The sequence below is a fragment of the Xenopus laevis genome, chromosome 1L (genome assembly GCF_017654675.1).
Source record: "Xenopus laevis strain J_2021 chromosome 1L, Xenopus_laevis_v10.1, whole genome shotgun sequence".
NCBI lineage: Eukaryota > Metazoa > Chordata > Amphibia > Anura > Pipidae > Xenopus > Xenopus laevis.
Genome location: NC_054371.1, coordinates 150,897,742 through 150,920,576, shown reverse-complemented (window position 1 = coordinate 150,920,576; position 22,835 = coordinate 150,897,742). Strand labels below are relative to the sequence as shown.

Below are 22,835 nucleotides of genomic sequence, written 5' to 3'. Positions count from 1 at the left end.
TTGTAACTCCTGACTTTGCACTTTGTTGACACTGACTCCTGCAAAACCTTTTACAAAATCCTCCAAAATTCTTTTATGGAATACTACCAAGTTTTTAATATTTTAGATACATAAAGTATAAACAGTAGAACAGTATCAAACTTTTTGTATTACACATTAAATAAGATATAGGTATGATATCTGTTATCTAGAATGGTTGGGACCTGGGGTCAGCGGCGATCCTTGCCTTTATGCCACCTGAGGCGGCCTTCCGTTGCCGCCCCTACCCCTCCTCACGGCGCTCACCTTTTCAGCGCTTGAGGGGGTCGGGCGGTGCACGTCGCTAGTGCAGAGAGCGCAATTGCGCTCTCTGCACTAGAAGAGCCGAATTTGAAAACCAGAAATTCGGCTCTTAGTTACCAGGGGCAACATTTTTGCCGCCCCTGGCAACCAGGGGGGGGGGCACTGCTGCCTGAGGCGAGTGTCTCAACTCGCCTCATCGGTGGAGCGCCCCTGCCTGGGGTTTTCCAGATAAGGGATCTCTCCCAGTGGATCTCTATATCTTAAGTCTGCTAAAAATTATTCAAACATTAAATATACCCGATAAGGATTGATTTTCCGCCATTAAGGATTAATTTGTTCTTAGTTAGGATCAAGTACAAGGCACTGTTATTGTTATTACAGAGAAAAAGGAAATGTGTTTTAACATTTTGATTAAAGTGGCCTTTCTGTAATTCTGAGCTTTCTGAATAGTGGATTTCTAGATAATGGATCCTATACCTCATAATATAAAAAAAAAAGAATACTTCATTTGTACCAAAACTATACTAGGGCTCATTGCCAAGTGCAAAAATGACCATGCATTGAAGATATCCACAAAGGTAAATTTTAGACGCCTCTGATGAATTATTGCGCATATGGACATGAGGGACCCCTGGATTTGCTTGAAGTACCTGGAGATAATTCAAGACACTTGTGTTTGTAGGCAAATCTGCTTTGCACCAACTGAATCATATGCTGTTTTCTCACTATGTACCAGAATTGACACAATTTGCACTCAAATGCAGAAAAAAACTGTAGTTTGCATCCACATTGGTGCATCACGATACTCACTTTGTCCAATATAATACTGGAATTCTGGGGGAAATACTGCACTGTGGCAATTGCCATCACAATGTTGTACTGTGCACAGTGTTCATCAATGAGACCTTCATTCTACTAAAACAAGAGGATAAAACAGTAAGAGACTGATACCTATTAGTTGCAGAGCAGAGCCATCTAGTGTACAGAAATATTACAACAAACTCCACAAAAATTAAGGTCAGACAAAGGCCTCAGAAGAAATCTAAACAACTTTCCAATTCTAAATCTAAAAGTAATTCCTACCCAAAGCAGTATCTGTCTTGCTCTTTACGGTCTCTGCACTGTTGGTTCAGACTCCTGGAACAATGCTGTCTAAGCCAGCTAATTTACAGGCCTGAAGAACTGACTTCTGCTACATTGTTTCAGAAAGCAGAAAGGGATAAACAAATGCTGCTTTCAATTGCGATAACATAAACAAATAAAACCACAGAAACTTAATTTAATCTATATAGACTGGGAACAATCACAATTCATTTCATTATGCAATCATCAGTTTTGGGTAGAAGAAGCAACTGTTGTGTTGTGTTTAAAAACATAACAAGGTACAATGGATGTTTCATAAACAATGTTTGTCAAATATTATTGTTAAATCTATAATGTGAGCATTTATATAGACCTGTCTCTATGTATCAATCTTAAATTGACGAGCTGCAAGTACACATTGGCTGCCAACACTGCTGCTTATTAGCCAAAATGAGGGTTTTGCCAGTTTTCTTTATTGGATCTTAGAGATAACCTTCAAGTGAAAAATAGAAATTCACCTCCATCTTTATCTGATGACGTATTTAATTTAAAAGCTATTTATTTATACTGGATAAAAGAACCTGCCCCTGCCCTAAAGGACGTCCTTTAATATCTTTATGGTCTTTACTTACAAGATGCTTTAAAATATATAATAGGGTATCAATCTATAAGAAAGCATTTTTTTTACGTTAAGTGCAACAATTTTTCTTGCTCCAAATGCATTAAAGTCAATTGTGTATTTTTTCTTGGCCCAACTTTTTTTGTCCAAATGCTTTAAAGTCAATGGGCATTTTTATTATTGTGACTCTGCAACATTTTTGTCTTGACGACTTTTTTGTCGCGCCAAATGTTTCTGTGGCAAATTTTTGCAGATAATGAAATGCAGACTTTCACCACAAATCGATGGCTGGCAAAAAAATGATCTCATGGCTACATGTCAGCTCTATTTATCTCCTCCTTATCCAGTGACCAGCAGTAACAGAGCCATCATCCACAGTAACAGGTCAATAACTATATGTTAGTAATATGCATCTGAAACCATTGAAATGTAGTTAAACGCCTCTAAAATATATGAAGTGAAATAGGAAGCATGGCCGAGTGACATGCCAAGGCAAAACAGGTGTGGAATCCCTTCAGTTCCGGGTTGGCATTTCTACAGATCCTAACAGGTCTGCATAGGCCTGCAATATGATATTGTCATATTAGTACCAAGAAATGTATTTGAAAATTAATTTGTGTGCACTTTCACACACTTCTTGGTTCCTTGGAAGAGAACTCCCCCCCCAGGTGACATACCAACCAACTGTCCTGTTTTTCTCGAAACAGTTTTGATTTTGGCAGCTCAGACCGCAGTCCTGGGTTGATGTCCTAAGTTTGTCTTTGTTCTCCTGCACTGACGCCAGAAAAAGATACAGTATTTCTGAAATGTACATAAATAAGAGGCTCTTGGCAGAAAGCTCAGAACACTCAGCCCCTGCACATAGATATATTTGTAACAATTTAAGATAAGCAAAAAAACAATTGTAACTATTTAAGAAAAGCAGGTCTCTTGGGAGAACTGACGCTTTCAGCTGAAAGGGCAATTCACCTTCATAAGTAAAACTGCAATAACACATAAAACATGACCCTAAAACACCACAAATGTGTTCAAACTTTCCATATATTGCCAAATTCTGTAAAACAGGCATGGTATTTAAGGGGTGTGGTTATAAAATGGGCATATTCAAAATTTTGCCACTCAAGGTGCAGCAGATATTTTGTCCCTCTTTCCTTTGGTTCAAATATTGGAAGGTAATGACATCACTCCCCACACCTGCAGATACTTAGCAGTGCATATTCTAATTCTCAGAACAATGGAAAGGTAATAAGATAGCAGCTCCCTAAGGGTAAGGACACAATGGGTGAGGAAACTACGACTTCGGAAAACGAATCGCTGTGTGATTAGCCCCGTCGATTTTTCATTTTAGCCAGCGCAGAGTAAGGGAAGGCGTTCGGGGAGATTAGTCGCCACAAAGTCGAGGTCATTAGTTGCCAGGTGACTAAATCTTCCCAAATCGCCCAGTGTGCCCTTACCCTTACACAAGAAAACATCTGCCTGGTAGATCTAAGAACAGCACTCAATAGTAAAATCCAGGTCCCACTGCGTCACATTCAGTTACATTGAGTAGGAAAAACAGCAGCCTGCCAGAAAGCAGTTCCATTCTAAAGTGCTGGCTCTTTCTGAAAGCACATGACCAGGCAAAATTACCTGAGATGGCTGCATACAACTAAAAAAAATACACTTGCTGGTTCAGGAATGAAATTTAATATTGTTGAGTGAATTAATTGCAGTGTAAACAGTTTAATTTAGAAATAAAAACTATATCATAAAAATCCCTTCAAGTTCATAGGCTAAAATTCAAGCAAATCATTTTTGTGGGAGCATCAGATTGTTGTGGCTAGACAATTGGGGGCCGATTCACTAAATTCGAGTGAAGGATTCGAAGTAAAAAAACTTCGAATTTCGAAGTATTTTTTGGGCTACTTCGACAATCGAATGGGCTACTACGACCTTCGACTACGACTACGAATCGAAGGATTCGAACTAAAAATCGTTCGACTATTCGACCATTCGATAGTCGAAGTACTGTCTCTTTAAAAAAAACTTCGAACCCCTACTTCGGCAGCTAAAAGCTACCGAAGTCAATGTTAGCCTATGGCAGTGATCCCCAACCTGTAGCTCGTGAGCAACATGTTGCTCTCCAACCCCTTGGATGTTGCTCTCGGGGTCCTCAAAGCAGGTGCCTATTTTTGAATTCCAACCTTGAAAGCAAGTTTTAATTGCATAAAAACTAATTATAGTCCCAAGTAGAGCCTCTTGTAGGCTGCTAGTCGACATAGAGGCTACCAAATAGCTAATCACAGCCCTTATTTAGCACCCCAAGGGACTTTTTCATGCTTGTGTTGCTCCCCAAATCGTTTTACATTTGAATGTGGCTCACGTGTTAAAAAGGTTGGGGACCCCTGGCCTATGGGGAAGGTCCCCATAGGCTTGCCCATGTTTTTTTGATCGAAGGATATTCCTTCGATCGTTGGATTTAAATCCTTCGAATCGTTCGATTCGAAGGATTTAATCGTTCGATCGAAGGAATAATCCTTCGATCGTATGATCGTAGCATTTGCGCTAAATCCTTCGACTTCGATATTCGAAGGATTTCAATTCCTAGTCGAATATCGAGGGTTAATTAACCCTCGATATTCGACCCATAGTAAATCAGCCCCCTATTGTGAGCATAGAAAGTTTTTTTGTTTTTACACATTTGTTGGATCTGTGTAGTTTGCAAGTGACACTAGTGTGAGATAGGAAAGGAAAACCAATGCCTTCAATAAAATATTAACATACACCATGAATTGAAATATTAAACAATGAAATCAGGAGAGAGACACAATTTGTAAGTGGCAAAATGTGGAGGTAATTTTATTGACAATTTATATCTAAATCACCCAGTCCACAGAGGGGGTCCTCAATGAAAGTATATGGCAGAAATCCCAACTAACACTATCGCCAACCTGTGTTGGTTTGGGGAATACGTTCCTTTCTGGTCCCTTAATGGCAACCAGACAAGGTCCCTGTATCAACATGGTGGGGCAGATTTATCAAGGGTTGAATTTCAACCATCGAATAGGTGTAGTACAATAGTCGAAGTCGAAGGTTTTTTCCGCTAAATCATAATCCTTCGAATCGTTCGATTTGTACGATTTAAAGAGACAGTACTTCGATTTTCGAAGTACTGGTCGAATGTGTGAAGTATTTTCAATTCAAATCAAATTATTCGATGGTCGAACTACCCAAAAACTACTTCGAACTTTGAAGTTTTTTAATTCGAAAATTCACTTCGACCTTTGATAAATCTGCCCCGGTGTGTTTATTTTTCCTCTCTTCAGTCTGCCAGAGATGGAAAACAAAAGGAAAGGTTAAGCTGGCCATAGACGCAAAGATCTAATCGTATGAATCGAGGATTCGTACGATTTTCGAACCGTGTGTGGAGAGTCCCGACATTTTTCGTCCGGCCGAGATCGGTCATTTGGTCGATCGGACAGGTTAGAAAATTTCTGTCGGCTGCCGATAATATCTCTGCGTGTATTGCCGATCATAAGATTTTCTGTGGGAGACTGTCACTAGCTTTAGTTGGACATAGATATCGTACGATTGCTGTCAGGGGCAGAACATTGGCTGATCTCTTCTTTAACTAATCTGACTGGTAAGGCTTTGATCGGAATGGTTAGTGGCGGGTCGGGAGATGGGAAAGTCCGATCGTACGATGATTCGTACGATCGGATCTTTGCATCTATGGCCAGCTTTAGTTTGAGGGTCTTCTGCTTGTCATGTGTTTTAATTGGCCCCTGTCTACACCTTTTTTAACCAAAAACCCTTTGGCCCACCCTACATTTTTCAGCCTCCTCTGTCTTCGCTCACTCTGTTACAATGTTTAGAAAGAAGGCCAGGGCATTGCCTGGAGGGCGGCGCATTCTTTCCTATTTTGTTTTGCCCCTTGTGATAAATGAAAAAGACACCCATGCCTCCCCAATGATGGAATCTTCACTAAAATATGAACAATTGCCATGAGTAATAAACCCTTTTGAAACCCTAGACTTTCAATGCTACTTACTGAGATTCTACCCCACCTGGAGCACAGATGGCCTAACAACAATTAGCCAGACAGCTCTGTCAGATCAGTCACAAAAAATATTCTGTAGTGTTGTTCAATAAATGGGTGTAAACACAGATTAGATACAAAAATATAACTGATACAAGTGATAGGAAAGATGGCCCTGCCTTAAACGATCTTAAGGTGAAGGGGTATGAGACACAAGGCGGCAGATTTATCAAAGGTCGAAGTGAATTTTAGAATTCAAAAACTTTGAATTTCTAAGTAATTTTTGGGTACTTCGACCATTCAATAGGCCAAAATTTGATTCGAATTGAAAATACTTCACAAATTCGACCATTCGAAACTCGAAGTACTGTCTCTTTAAAAAACTTTGACACTTCACCACCTTAAACCTGCCAAATTGCTGTTTAGCCTATGAGGTAACCTTCTATAACCTATAGTGATCCTCTAAGCATATTTGCAGTTCATATACATTTTTTATCTTTAGTGCTTCACTAGATTTTAGCAGTTTTACACTTTGAATGTCAGGCTTTCAGCTTAATAGCTCTCTTAGAAGCAGGGTCAAACTGGAGGCCTATCGGGTTCCGACTTCCAGTGGTCCCCCGAGCATCCCTGAACGCTGTTGCAAATGCCGTTGTGCATGCAAGAATGCTGATGTGAATGCACGAAAGCCGAAGCGAGTTCAGCATATAATTGGTTTATTTTCTGTGGGGGCCAGCAGAACAGGGTAGAGGGTGTGGGCCGGGGCCCACCGGGTCGGCCTAGTCCAAACGTGCTAAGAAGGTCGCAATGCCCTAACTGTCTATGCACTTTCTATACATTTCCTATTGGGCCAAACCCCTGGTGTTAGCAGTCTAAAAAAATACACATATTTCAGAAAACCAAAAAGAAGTGAAAATAAATGTAAAATGAAAAACTCGTACGATTCAAATTTTTCAAAATTTTTTGGAGTTTTTTCCTGCACAGGAAATTTTTGGGAAAATGTATTGATACCGTATTGATTTGGTCGGAGTATATTTCAGAAAATAATGAGATATTTTTGGATTTTGATAAATAAACCCATAGTGTTAAAGAGACAAATCAAACCAGGGCCCGACTCCTTAGCGCTTACAATCTCTGTAGATGTAGCCTTCTAATCAAGGCAAAAGTGCACTACTAACTGTAGCTATCATGGGCATGGGGTAAAATTGCACTGGAGTTGCCTGTCGGCATTGAGGCAGCAGGACTGTGACACTGTGGTGGCAAGCTGCCTATTTGGGGAAGAGAGTAGGGGGTGGTCCGGTGCAAATGAGGACCCCCTGTGATTCCTTTGCAGCTCAGCACTTTTTGCAAATTTGGTTTCATTTTTCCAAGCAGTTCCCCTTAAGCCTTAAGCAGGCTATAGATGTAAAGATTTTTAAAAGATCTTTTCGTTATCGTGAGATCACGAGTATCTCGAAACGATTGTTTAAACCAGGCATGTCCAAAGTCAGGCGAGGGCGGTGCATCACTATGTGCCAGCACGTGTCTATTACTAACACCTTCAGCACACAGGCAGCAGTACAGACAATCATTTCACTAATCATGTGCCCAAACATTGATGCTACGGCTACTCGATTCCTTGTCTAAATGAGGAGCGGAGAATAAGTCCAAACAGACTCCACTTCTCCACCACCTAAACGCAGTGTACGTGTCCATCTCCAGGGGTGAATGATCCTGATCGCAAGCTAGCAACCTCGGAATGGATGTCCGGTTGAATGGTCAGCCCCCACACATTTTCACCTTACCAAATCTGGCCCTCGTTGCAAAAAGTTTGGACACCCCTGGTTTAAAAAAAGGAAAACTGAGGGTAGCTGCCTGCTTGGCCCTGCAAACATAGATGGATTGCACTGGGACCGATAACAGTTTTTTTAACCTGGCCGATCAATTTGTCTGACAGATGGATGAAAAATCGTAAGATGCACGATCGTTCGATTCCCACTAACCTTTCAATAATTTGACCGATTGGTCAGATTGCACTGAAATCGAACGTTCACCAACAAAAGATCTTTGGGGACATTAAGCAGCATGTATAATCTCAGCCTGGCATCAAAGGAGTGCCTATCGTTTTTTAAAATATTTATTGATGCCATTAAAACTTATGGTTTCTGATGCAGACCACGCAGTCAATCTGCTCAGTTTTGCAGGACTGTTCCCTATCACACATCTTGCTGTTTATTCATAGTATGTCGCAGAGAACATGCAGAGCAGCTGAGCAGCTGGAGACTATGCAGGACAGCTGGATAGTAATGGGGGATGTGCAAACACTGTCACTAGTGCTCCTAAAGTGGTGTAACATGATCTCAGTGCCAGATGCTATGGCTGAAGTGTGGAAGGGTGTAAGTATTTGGAGATACATATATATATAGATATGCCAAAAGTACTTTCACAGCTACCCGATTCTATACATATGGTTTATATATCCATGACCAAAGTGCAAAGTCTACATTTACCAGAATGGCAGAAAATGCATACAACACTTTTTGGAGCATTACTTTTCATAGAATACAATTAAAAATACCATTAAATAATGGTTTCAGTTATTTTCACTCTTATTCTATGTGTTAGATTGTAAGCTCTTTTGGGAAGGGCCCTTTACCTCAAGTATTGGTAATTGGTCATTTTTGTATGTATTCTTTTATGTTTAATGTATAGACCCATTTATTGTACAACGCTGTGGAATATGTTGGTGTTTTATATGAGTTGTTGTTATTATTAATAATAATAGCAAGAGGTTTTCTAGTGGATTCTTTAGCCAATCACACTTTGCAGACAGGCAGCACTCTGTATACATGAGAATCAAAGCCATGAAAAAAGAAGCATTGCCCCTGCGGGCCCTTGTTTATTGTTCCAAAATTGCATTGAAGATCTTAAGCTGGCCATAGATACAAAGATATAGTTTTAAGAAACAAAGGTTCGTATGATTTTCAGACCATAGAGAATGATCAGCCTGACATTTTTTGTACCATGGTGGTCAGTCGTTTAGGCGATCCGACAGGTTAGAAAAATTCTGTTGGATAACGATAATATATCTGCATGTTTTGCATATCTGACAATATCAATTGGTAACTGTCACTACTATTTCTCGAACATAACTTTTGTATGATTGCTGTCTATCAGTCAATGGCCAGAACATCATCTGATTTGTTCCTTTTACTACTTTATTTCATCTGAGTGGTTAGTTATAGATCGTTACATTAAAATGAACGGTCAATATCTGAACGTCTGTCATTAAAAGAATATCTGCACGTCTATGGCCAGCTTTAGAATGTTAAACAGACAACACCAGTAAATAGGTGCTGGAGTGAAGTGGGCTGGGCAGTGCATTCACTTGTATATTCAAATGTTCACAGTATTAGCCCATAAAAGACTGAGCTGTACACAGGGCCGCCATCAGGGGGGCAGAGGGGGTACTGCTGTACCGGGCCTGAAGGGGGGCCCGGCTGTGCTGCACTTGTCAAAATAGCCATGCCCCCCTTGACCGCACCAAAGCCATGCTGCCTCTCCTGAAGTCCTGAATGCGTCCAAAGTCCCTAAGCAGGTCCGGACTGAGAATTAAAATAGGCCCTGGCATTTCAGGTACACAGAGGCCCAATCAGCCCACATAGAGGCCCAAACATCCCCCACCAGCCCACTAAATACTGACTTTCTATGGGACCTTATAGCAGCCCCTCTGGCATTTGCCAGAACCCACAGATTGCCAGTCCGGGCCTGTCCCTAAGCGCCGAAAAGACCCAGGTCACGAAAACAGCCCGAAATTGAAGTCCTGAACGCGCTATAGACCCGAAGTCACGAAAACAGCTGAAATTTAAGTTCTGAAGCGGCGAAGAGACCCGAAGTCACGAAAACAGCCGAAATTTAAGTCCTGAAGTGGTTAAATGACCCAAAGTCACGAAAACAGCTGAAATTGAAGTCCTGAAGCAGCGAAAAGACCCAAAGTCACAAAAACAGCCAAAATTGAAGTCCTGAAGTGGTTAAATGACCCAAAGTCACGAAAACAGCCAAAATTGAAGTCTTGAAGCGGCGAAAAGACCCGAAGTCACTAAAACAGCCGAAATTGAAGTCCTGAAGCGGGGAAAAGCCCGAAGTCACTAAAGGAGGCGAAGTTGAAGTCCTGAAGCCACAAGTTCAATTCTACTGAACACCAATGTGTGTGTGTTTTTTTTTTAATACACTGGCCACCAATGTATTATTTAATAATCTATAGGCCCCTGCCACCAATGGTTTTTTTAAAAATATTCACTGGGGCCCCAATTTTTTTTAACTTGTAAGGGAGGCCCTGGCACCAATTTTAAAAAAAAAACTTTTATGGGGGCCCTGGCACCAATGTTTTTTTTTAACTTATGGGGGGCCCTGGTCACCAATTATTTTTTTTAACTTGAAGAGGGGCCCTGGCAACCAAAGTTTTAAAAAAAACTTTTATGGGGACCCCTGGAGCCACAGTTTTTTTTAACTTATAAGGGGGCCCTAACCATCAATAAGTTTTTATAACTTGTGTGTGGGGGGGGTTACCTTTTTTAGCGCTGATGTCTGTGTGGTCTTTTAACTGTGGTGTGGAGTGGGTGGGATCTGGGTTGGGGCCTGCGGCTGTACACTTCCTCTTTCCTGTTTTATTTGACTTTTATGGTTAATGTATAATAGAGTTGCCACCTGGCTGGTATTTTACTGTCCTGGCAGGTAAAAATAATGATTGATCCCAATGGTAATTATATAAATATATAGGAAGGCCGGTATTTTTTTCCAGAAAAGGTGGCAACCCTAATGTATAAAGTAAGGCCTGCAGACTAACTATGGATACAATCTGTTTTTACCAAAGAGAACACTCTGTAACTGGCAAAGTTGATCCTTGTACTGCTAAAGCTGGCCATACATCATAACATCTACTTGTTTATGCCAAATGAGCTGAAATTTCCCCTGATTTCCATCCAGTGTGTTTTATCATTTTTACTTACTATTTTTCAGGAAAAATATCTCCCAGTAGACCAAGATCTTGGATATTTTTCACCGGCCATTTCTTATTTCCAATGTAAGCCAATATAACCTTTAAACCATTTGGCAGCAACTTTGTCTAATTGTTGTGACAGTGGGCCCTGGATGTCTTGTTGTCTAGACAGCCTTAAATAGCCCAGTCTGCCACATTTACTTGAATACAATACCACCTTTACAGACTGTAGTGCTGTCATGCAGGTATTCCAAATGATGTTCGAATTAGGTGGCTAGTGTCTATCATAAATAATTAGTTTTCCATTTAAGTGAATATGAATTGGCTCTTGGAGGAGACATTTTGATCATTGTAGTCCTGTGAAGAGAATGCTTCTGATGAGTTCCCACTACCCTCCACACTGTTCTAAATGAATTCACAGTTCTTGGTCAGGGGGCCAGCAGAAGTGAAAAAGCCATTGTATTTTCAGGGCCACCCCAGGGGCAACACTCCTCTTGATCCCACCCCCCCACCCTGCAGTCATAGTGTCTGCTCTGTAGTTTAGCAACAGTTGGAGTTCTCCAAGTTGGACACTGCTACATCAAACAGAATGGTTTAATTGCAGAAATAGCTCTTTTTAGGCTGGTGGCACATAGTAACATTTGGGGGTGATTAGTCGCCCATCAGCAAATCTCCTCTTTTTTCAGGCGACTAATCTACCTGAAATGCCTTCCCGCTGGCTAGAATGTGAATCTCCGACGGGATGGCATATATAGCGATTTGTTTTTCCGAAGTCGCGAGAAGTTTCCTCGTGAGGCAACTGTGGACGACTTCGGAAAACGAAGCGTTACGTATGCCATCCTGCCATAGGCAATTCAAATTCTTGCCGGTGGGAAGGCATTTGGGGAGATTAGTCGCCTGAAGAAGAGGAGATTTGTTGTTGGCCAACTAATCTCCCCCGAATCTTACAGTGTACCACTAGCCTTAGGCGTTCCATGTTAGATACTGTGATGGTCAAATAAACAAAGATTGGGGTACTTGGTGTAAACAGATTTAAGGTAATAAACTGCACAAATCAGAAGATATCACCAGCTTACCCAAAAACTCTACAAAATTCAGCTTGGTGCCTCATCTAAAGAGTTGTTATATAATATTATATCCAATACGTGACAAGGCTTAAAGTACAAAACCAGCACAACACAGCAATTGCAGTTGTCCTTAGTAACCAACAATTAACTTTGACCTATCTACTACAATATATCTACTATCTTAAGTTCGAAAATATTGATATGATTAGTTGCTATGGGGAACTGCTTTGGTGCAAGCCTGGAGGACACATGAATCTTATGAAAGAAACTAGAGAGATAGTATAGTAACTAATATGGTGGAAGGTCTGCCATTTCTAGGGGCACTAAGAAATGCAAAATCCATCTCTGTATATGTATAGGGATAGGAAAATCAGGACATGTGGTGCATGGGGATGAGTTTAATGTTTGTTCAGTCTTTTATTCACTACAATAGAAACAAAGCCTCTTATTGTATTAGGAATGGTCTTTAATTATTGATTGCAGAGTCTACAGAGGACCTAGCCAAGGGTTCCCAAACCTGTCGTGAGGCTCCCAGCAGTGCATACCTTGCAGCTATATCCCCACAGAGCCCAGACATATGCTTTGTTTGATGGGCATTTCTGATGGATCCCCCTGTGCTGTTGATTGATCTACATTTGCTGATCAGAGTATCCACAACAGACTGTTTGAGGCAGTACTAAGACAGCTTTGGATACTAATGGTATAGTGAGATCTGTAGCAATTTAATTTTAAACAACAGATTCAATGGAAAGACTATGCTTCTCATAGATTCCCCTTGCTCTGTGTCAGGGATTAGGCTCTTGCCATTTTTTTTTCCAATAGCATCGCACAATGGTCTCCATGAGGTGACATATAGTTTCAGATGGTCTAGCATTACCATCTTGTGACATTCTCTCTTTTTTATACTGGTAATCTTCAGTGTTCACAGGAACCCAAGATCTTGTGCAATCTTCTCATTTTTTGCACTGCATTGAATCCTAACTCAAAATTGTATGCTAGAAGTGTTAGTCCTAAGGGTTTTTTTGTATTCTAACATAAAATATTGCATTCCAATTGTTTAATTGGTTCTTTTTTTTCCCTAAATGTAATATTTGAATAGATGAGGTCTGTGTTTTAACTATAATATATACATAATGTCTTTGTGAAAAAATTGAGAACCACTTGTCTAGCCATTCTTCTGTTGCCATTCCCTTATCTCTTTCTGCTTATAATGCTAGACTAATGCAATATTTGAACCAGCTGTAAGTCATTCTCCTTGTCCATAATTGTAGTTTATTTCGAAGTGGTCTCACGCCATCAGGTGGACACCAGTATTCTGTGAGTATTTCTTCAGGCATTGCTTGGATCCTACATATATACTTATGATCCTGTTAACTGCATTCATCTTGAACAAGTGATTCCTTTATTGACCCTTTAAGCCAATGCCAATCTAACACTATATATGCCAGTTTGTCTTTCTATTCCTTGTAAATATAGGCTTATTTTTGTCAGTTATTGTGCAAAAACAAAATAATAATAATATCGAGAACGCCTTAAATAAAAAAACACATAAAACAGGGTGACTTAAAAGATTTTTTTTTATATTAGCAAGTAATATAAAATATCAAACATGGTAAAAAAATTGCCTAACTTACTCTAATTTAAATTTTGGTCACATAGTTTAGAAAATTAGAGAGAAAATGCTATAAAAATACAGCATCTTTCATTCTGTCAATGGTGAAAAAGCTGCTTTCTCTGACATCACCATTTTAATATACAGTAGATTGACCCTCAAAAATGCTTTCTGTTGGATCACAGGCCCACAACACAGAAGCCATTGCACAGCACTTCTATAACTTGTTCAAAATATAGGCATATAGAAAAATCTAGTTAAATGCTATCTTAAATGGGCTTGTCTAGTTGTCTGTCACCACAGCAGGTAAGTCTCCCTTATTTGCATTCTCCTGAATTAGACTGTTTTAGGGTCACGTCAGTCATGTTTTTTTCCCCACTTTTCTACTAGCAAAAAAAATGATTTAACACGTGATACTGCCTGAAGGCTAATGGCACATGATACATTTTGTCGGACTTAATCCCCTACAGTTATATGACAAAATGTCAGAAAATACCTTTCTGTTGGTTTCAGTGTAGATCTTTGCCACTAAAACTTGTCCGTCGCATAATCTGCAGAAATAGTCTTATTCCAGATTTTAAAATGGTTATACAACTGAAATATTTTTCTGGTGGTGGTTTACACTGACACAAATGCAATGGTATTGTGAAACATTTGGTCACCCATGTTGGATAAGATTAAGCATGGGTGACAAAAACGTACAATGTGCCTTTGCCTTAAGACGTCTATGGTAGCAAAGTGCTTCAAGGTGTTTTTAACTAGAAATTTGTCTCTTCTAGTGCAGGGACATAATAGCCCTCTCTGCAGTACTGTTTTGATCCTACTAGCCGCAGTCGTAGTGTGAAAAAAAGTAACCCTTAATTATGTTAGGCCAAAATGTAAACATAAATGTAAATATTAATTCTAAATAGCATGAAGAAAATAATCAGTTAAAAAATACCACTGAACCCCTACTTATATATTTTCCTAAGCGTTGTAGTGTTGTCCATTTTTTTCCAGTGAGCCATTATTCACATCATTATTAGTTGATATTTGAGGGATGACATAATAAAATCATGTCATCCAAAGAGGTCTTCAGGAACCTGGGGTGTATTAAAAAAAAAAAACTCTTGAAATAAAAGCCATGGCCAAACCATTGCTAATGTATATGTGATATGTAGACCAATCAAAAGAAGCTGTATTCTGGGGGCTTCCATGGATACTGAGATTAGAGATCTCATCATACATTTGGTATAGTGTAGTCACATATAAAGAGCACCAACGTAAGGCATACTATGAATAACTTACTAACACTGCCATCATACATGCAAATAACCCTCTGGTAACTAGAGTAGTAAATAATTTAAAATTGATACTTGAGCATTCGCCTCTGATTTTTGTGTTTATGCTCAATAAGCTCAGAACTCTATGGTTCATCTGGAATTTGGTTCATTCCAGGTTTTGTGAAGACAATATTTTGAAGATATGTGACAACTTTGTTATCTGCAGAGTTAAGAAGACTGGTGATGGTCAATTCCATGTACTTCCAGTTTCAGATGTTAGATCCTAGAACAGAATTTAAGGTCATTTAGTGACACATGCAATGTATAGGGTTGGGTATCAACGTTTTCAATGAAACAACATGTGAGTCAGAATTTAACAGTGCACTTATTAGATGTTTGTGTGAAGGGGGTCAATGTAACTCTGTTAGCTGAATATGGGTTATATTTGGGGTGCGTGGATATAAAGTGCAGGTCAGAGGAATCACTGACATGCATATAGTTATGGTATAGCTTTCTATATAAAAGCAATTCATACTTATACATCATTGCTTATGTACGAACAGCATTGCTTTCTCTATATTTGTGAAAGAGACTGCAAAATACTCAATCGTACTACAGTACCACTAGACTAGAGCATTCACATACCTACTCGCCATCTCTTGTCTCTGCTGTATTTGCTGTGGTCTCTGATTTGTAAATGGTGAATGCATCATAGCAGAACACACAAACTAACAAAAATCCAAAAAGCTGAAAGACAGAAGAGAACAGCATTCAGAAATGTAAAAAAAAACACTTCCGTGACATACAGCTTTATGCACATATAAGAATGGAAGAACCAATGCAAAGTACTAAAACACATTCAAAAATTTGCTCATTCAAAGAACAAGAAAAGGCAAATTCACTGATACGTGCCATTGTGCCAATATATTAGGCACCCCCATGAATTCATTCACTCATTTTTTTCCCTGGGAGTAGTAATCCTTTTAGAAAAAAATACACTGGCGGGAAAAAAGAAGTGCAATGCAATGTTGTCATCTTACTTACCTTTCCCAGACGTCACTGGTATAGGATTAGACTTCCCTCATGTGGAAAAAACAGGCAGATACCATACAAGGGGTCATACATGGTATGGCCACCATTCTCTTGTTTTATTTATTTATGCTAACAGTCTGAATGAATAGAACAACAGGAAGTGTAAAGTAAGTCAATGACACACAACGCTATTTGTCGCTCAGTATTTTGTTGTGGCTACAAACCTTAAGCAAATACCCTGCCATAGAAAATACTGGGATTTATCTCTGCTAAAACAATCAAATGGCATAATCGCTCAAAATGCCTTCGAATGCATATTTCAGCAATTATGTTCTTTTTGTGTTTTAGCAGAGCCAATTCACAGTATTGTTTCTCACAAAACGTGGAGTGACAAATAGTGCTGTGTGTCATTTGACAAAAGTCTGTGTGTCATTGCCCAAATTCTCTTAATTTCCTCAAGAATTTATTTTATTAAAATCAATGTTTTGCTGATAAGAAGTCACGCTAAAAATGATCTCAGTAATTTTACCAGTAGTGGTTCATATAATAATAGGTAGCAAAGGTGACAACATAATTGATTCTAATATCTGATAGGTTGCTCTAAACTTTTGCAGAGAATTGTCACTGCAGCAATGAAATAAACCATATTATAAATGATAATTGTAATGAAGCCTAAATTAGAAGGTATATATGTTACATCTTTCCCTTGTATGAAATAAAGGGCAAGGCAAAAAAACATTCAAGGCAACTATCCAAGTTGTTGGATAAGTACTCAAAGCTAAACAATCTACTTCAACAGATGGAATACAAAACTAAAAAGAAGAACTAGAATCCAATAAATGAGATCGCAGCTGGGTTCCGTATCTATGAAAGATTTACACATAAGATTAGCAAGTCCAAGCAGGGGGGTGTGCAAACGCTTCCATGCAGGTTATTGTGTATTGTACCCCTATTGAGTAATGAGTCTAATGAGGTAATAAATAGATTAGTAAGTGCTAATGTGAAAGTATCATAGATCTTTGTGATGTGTAAAAGTTGTAGTTTTGTCCTGAAATCACAGAAAATATTGTTCTGTTAGGCTTTCATCATAGAAAGGAGCATCTAGTGGTTATACAAAAATACACATTTCTAAGGAAGATCTGTGGGTAATGCCTGGTGTGGCAGCTTCTACTCATGAACAAACTTCAGATCTATCAAAGCTTTTTGTGTCCCAGGTAAAATAGTTATTTCAGTTTTTTCTTTTTTTTAATTAATATTTGTGATATTTTAATGGTCATGTTTAACTTTGTACCTTGTTATCATTGTCACTTTTGGTGTTTCAGTGAAACATATATGTGAAGGATAGCTAAGCCTTTATAAAACACTTCATATGAAAGTGGGATTATTGTGTTTGGGTGTAACAGGGCATAAAAGGGAATATGGGCATGCCAGATCAGGGGCATGATCATCTGTAGATTTTTTTAAGTGATTTTTTTTAAATTGTGTCCCCATGCTACTTAGTAGGCAGGGCCCACTACCTAGAGGGTCTGGGCAGGCAGTGGGCTAAGAGCCCAGTCCCCCTGAGAAGGAGGGCACTACCTGCCATGTACTAGGATACACTTAGGGGGTTATTTACTAATCTCTGAATACCCGAAATTCCCCCGAAATCCAAATGATTTGTGATTTTTTATATAAAGTCCAACTTTTAAAAAAATCACGAATTTTTCGGAATTTATTAAACCCCGAGGGCTAAAAAGCCTGTCGAGGTTGCATAAAAGTCAATGGGAACAGTCCCATTGATTTTTGGTTGTGTTGGGGGTTTCGGGCAATTTCACAATATTTTCGGAGCTTTCGGGTGAAAAGCAAAGCAAATTTTCAGGAAAATGTAATAATAAATCAAAAAACCCTAGCGGGTTAGATCGGAGTTTGTAGCAGTCGATATTGAGATAAATTCGTACCTTGATAAATAACCCCCTACGTGTGTGACTGTGACTGTAGCCTTATTATTGTGCTGGCAAGCAGTAACTTAACTAGAGGGGGAAGGGCCCTAGTGCGTGACGTGAAGCCAGGCCCCAGCCCCCTCCATACGCGATTTTCGGCCCGCATTTCAGTGGCGCGCAAGCTGCCGAAGGGCCCTGAGGGGGTGCGGACCCTGGCCCGCTCGCACCCCCTGCACTCCCGGTAGTTCCGCCACTGCTGGCAAGTGTGAATTAGCAATAATAAGGGTGAAGAATCAAAACAATAGTGTAGAGATCTGCCATAATTTATACTACTTAATGCTAGCCATAGATAAAAAGATTTGATCATACGAATCTCCATTTTGTGCGATTTTCAGGGCATTTGTGTCGGCTACTGCATGTATTGCTGATCTGACGATATCAGTGGGAGACTGTCACCAGCTTTTTTCGGACATAACTTTCACACAATTGCTGTTAGTGGCAGAAAATCGTCTGATCTGTTCTTTTACTACTTGATCTGAATGGTTAATGGCAGGTCAAGAGATGGCAACAAAAGATCATTTGTCTGATATGAAGGTAAATCTGCACGTCTATGGCCACCTTAGTCAGTCTGAAAGTATCCTAAATGTTATCAGCGTCCCCACAAATCGCCCCCACCCCCCCCATGGTGATGCTAAATGAGGTCATGACCTACAGGTTACACACCACTGATTTAGACAATAGAATGAAGAACACAGCAGAAGGATAAGGAATTAACAGAGAGAGGGAAGTAAAGCCAGTTAATGACTGGAAATTTGTAGCAGTGCTGTGACAAGTATTGTTGTTTTAGGTCCAGCATGAGTGGCATAATTAACTGAATCGGGATAAAGCTGTTGTTTGGAAATAATTTATATTAGGTATAATAAAATATAAATATACGTAGGTAAAACGTAGGAGAAGGTAAAAAAGTAGAGACATGAGATAGCACGGTAATTGGGGGGAGTGCCAATACTTACAGCTGCTGTGATTGCCGCACCATCTCCTGCCCCGCGAGCTGCGGCCACAACAGAAACAACCAGAATAACTAATGCAGCAGAGACACAACGCAGGAAATCCTACAGAGATTATAAATTAATAAAGTTACTCAAACCACCAAAAGGACAGCATCCCTCTGCTTATGGAAAATATTAAAGTATGCACCTGAACATACATTTAATAAATTCAAGCAATGAAAGCAGTGCATTGCTGAGCACCTGTTAAGATAACATTGCAAGCCCTTGCTAAATACAGATTACTCATTTTAATTCTAAAGAGTTTTTATTCCAGTTAACTAAAAACCATATTAGTTTTTCCTATTGCAAGATTTCTTATACTACTGGATTACCTATCAGTATTATTGTTGGATTAATTCATAAACAGTGCAAACTGCTAAAATAAGAAATTAATATAGCAAAAGTTATATTTATAAACAAATTAATGAAATATCCTTTGTTTTTGTTCAGCCACCTAGCTCAGTCTGCCGCAGATAGAATACCAAAACCAAATAGTTGATTGGTTGCTTTTGGTTACTACACTGAGACAGTTTTTCCTGGTATACTAGAACAGGTAGCCTTTACTGGTATGCTGTTCACTTCATTGGTCTAAAGTCTGCTTGCTGTGAGTTAGTAGACCTGGAGCAAATTTGGGAGTGTTTTTACATTATCCTCTGGTGGGTACTCCCAGTACTTACACTATAATATATAATATATATATAATGGAAGCTCTGTTGATTAGGACAGCTTCATTCAACAGTAGGAATTATGGAGAAATCAGATGGCACTCACGTAGCAATTGTGCTGATATTTTCAGTGCTTTATTGAGATCTCCACATAACGTTTCGGGGGCTAACACCTGAGGAAGGGGGAGGAGCCCCCAAAACATTCTGTGGAGATCTCAATAAAGCACTGAAAATATCAGCACAATTGCTACGTGAGTGCCAACTGATTTTTCCATAATTCCTACTATTCCCAGTACTTAACGTAACACCCACATATACACAACATGTGTATGTGGACACCCTTTTTAATTATCGGAATTGGCTTTACACAGCTGATACAGTGTCACTAAATCATTCAATTACATTCTTGACAAATAAGTGGCAACAGTTTGTAGACCTTTCCTGAGTCACTGCCATAACAATCCTTTAAAGCAGGGATACCCAACCTTTAGAACCCATGAGCAACATTCAGAAGTAAAGGGAGTTGGGGAGCAACACTAGCATGAAAAATGTTCCTGGGGTGCGAAATAAGGGCTGTGATTGGCTATTTAGTAGCCCCTATGTGAAATGGCAGCCTACATTGAGGCTCTGTTTGGCAGTGCACCTGGTTTTTATGGAGCCAAAACTTGTCTCCAAGCCTGGAATTCAAAAATAAGCACCTGCTTTGAGGCCACTGGGAGCAACATAAAAGGGGTTGGAGAGCAACATGTTGCTCACAAGCTACTGGTTGGGGACCACTGCTTTAAAGCAAGGTGTATAAAGATTTAGTTTGCTAAGATGGTAATGGAAAAACTTTACTGGCCTGCATCTGAACTGATGAGGTCCTATATGAGCCAGAAGAGAATAGGGCAAAGGCTGTTTAAGCAGCAAAAAAAACAACACTTCTTTTGGAATGAGATGCGGGAGAGGCAGGTGTCTTTATGCTTTTGGCCATATACAGTAGTATGTTACTGAGCACCTATTCAAATGTCTCAAAACCCAAAATACCCACCATGCAAGGCCAGTTGAGAGCTGTTAAGCGAAGATGGTATCGGCTGCAGACAATGATAAAGAAGACAGTCGTAATGATGAACTCAAGCAGTGGGGCTGCCAAATAAGACGAGGAGTAGGCAGCAAAGCAGATGAAAACCACAAAGCAGAGGATCTGGGGACAAAAGAAGAATTAATCAGGATACAATTTACAATGAAAATATACCCATGATGAATGCCAACAATCTCTGTGGATAACACCCCACTATTCCAGCAGGTACTGTAACTATGGAAGGAACTGCTTCATGAAGATGATATTTGGATTATGAAGAAGATATGTAGGTAGCATGTGTAGATTAGTGATCAGAGTGGGAGCTACATTATAAACTGCTGGAGCATCAGCAGGGTAATATTAATGCTTAGCAAGGGCACTCATAATTGGAGAGGTTTAAAAAGGTCTTTTAAAAAAATGGGGATTTTTGTAAGTGAAAGCCAGAACAGCATAGACAGAGTTAATTTGTATTACAGTAGCGATACTCTAATTGTTATAGGGTCAGAAAGCAAGCCCCATGTGTGTGCATTGTGGGACATTTGTTGATCTAAAATGAAATGCAAGGTAAGAAAGCAAAGTAAGATTGCGTCCTGTGAGTAAGGTGGTTATTCTGCAGTTACCAGCTCAGCAATAAGTATTCGTCCTTTTGGAGATCTGAGAAATTCTGTATCCAGAGCAAAACCACCCGACTTGTCATCTTCCTGTGCACTCATCCCCACGCAGCGACCACCCCAGTAAAAGCAAAGTAAAGAAAGCAAGTAATGTTAATAAGAAAGGAAAGAGAGAGTCGTCCTTGTGGTGAAACAGAGTTTGTTCTATGTAGAGGACAGGATAGCAATGAAAAAATAATAGTTATAAGGACTATAACTACAAAATAAATATCGATGGGGAGGGGTTTTAATGAATTCGTTGAAGAAGTTTGTTGGTGAACGGAAAGGGCTTTCAGGGAGAAAAGGAGATGAGGTTACAGGGTGAGAGAAGTTAGAGTAAAATGTTAAAATAGAACAGTCTGTGATCTATGCGTGGATCTAAATGCTGTGTCCCGGGGGTTTGGGTGAGGAAAACATCTCCACTGAGTTGCCTGCTGGCTCCGGGATGGTGAGGATGAACAGTGTCTGAAGTTGCAGCTGATTCAGATCTGTGCTACAGGAAGAAGAAAGGAAGAGGGGGAGGGATGGAGAGACACAGAGGGAGGGAAAGAGACCAGTGGCAAAGAAAAAACTCACATTTGCAATTCTGTAACTAAATCAGCCATAAACAACCACCAACACACTGTATTCCAGTACCAGGGGGTTATCTCACTCTAATGTGCAGCATTCCTGCTAAATATTCCTGAGCTTGCTCTGTCTGTGTATTCATTGCCTGTCAAATAGAAACCAGTGTTGAGCTGGCACCCGCAGGAGGTCTCAAAAGCAATGTTCCCTCTAAATCCTTCTCAGCTATGAGCGCAAAAAAATTCTTTTGTGTGTGCATTTTTAAAAACTGTGTGTGCAGGTCAGAATAAATGCTAAATTTTGTGCTTTCACGATTTGTTGTGTGCGCTGGCCTCAAAATTTGTGCGCATGCACACGAGCACACAGCTTAGAGGAAAATTGCTCAGAAGCTTTTTTGCCTTTAACTTGCATTTATAAAGAAATTTGATCTCCCTGGTATCCGTACAAACTCCTGAGCCCCCAGGTTTTTGAGAGGTTGGTGTCACATTTGGCTTTGTGCCATATCTTCTTATTGTAATGTTAGGATGGGTAACTGACGCAGTTCCTGATACTAGTATATTTATTGATTAAAATCTGATTAGAATGTATAGCATATGATGATAACTTTAATTTAAAGTGGGAATTCATTTTCTGTGTTCACTAGTAAGGCAGTCTTGGAAAACGAGACCTAGCAGCTCATGCCGCTATTAATAACATCTTTTACTTAAACAGCAATGACATATTACATAGATCTTTATATAGAATGCATACTCATGTATACACTAGTGCCTATCCCAGGACAGGCGAATTTCCGAGCACAGGCACACAAATGCACATACAGCATGCAGCCACATCTTGGTCATTTTTTAGCAAACCCATCTAACTGACTCTCTAACTGACACCAATGCTAATTGTTGCATTGCTTTCCACAGTGTTAAAATTTTTTGCTTTCTGTGAACCACAGCATGCCAGTAGCTTGTGAGAAAAATCGCACTTGCA

General features: G+C 39.7%; 1 protein-coding gene across 1 annotated transcript; it reads right to left on the bottom strand.

The window, feature by feature from the left end:
- Positions 1 to 13,603: 13,603 nt before the first annotated feature.
- cmtm5.L (CKLF-like MARVEL transmembrane domain containing 5 L homeolog) lies at positions 13,604 to 22,115 on the bottom strand. The gene is made up of 5 exons (XM_018259418.2): positions 21,264 to 22,115; positions 20,614 to 20,766; positions 18,883 to 18,981; positions 15,564 to 15,665; positions 13,604 to 15,201 (listed from the first exon to the last, which is right to left on the bottom strand). Exons 1-4 carry the CDS (start codon positions 21,354 to 21,356, stop codon positions 15,564 to 15,566), a joined length of 447 nt encoding a protein of 148 aa, XP_018114907.1. The 5' UTR covers positions 21,357 to 22,115; the 3' UTR covers positions 13,604 to 15,201.
- Between the last annotated feature and the right edge of the window lie 720 nt (positions 22,116 to 22,835).

Coding starts and splice junctions, on each gene's coding strand:
- cmtm5.L (XM_018259418.2), bottom strand. CDS start 21,356: ATGAGTGCACAGGAAGATGACAAGTCGGGTGGTTTTGCTCTGGATACA. Junction 20,767..21,263: donor GAATACTTATTGCTGAGCTG/GTAACTGCAGAA, acceptor TTTTGTCCCCAG/ATCCTCTGCTTTGTGGTTTT. Junction 15,666..18,882: donor GTGCGGCAATCACAGCAGCT/GTAAGTATTGGC, acceptor TCTGTCTTTCAG/CTTTTTGGATTTTTGTTAGT.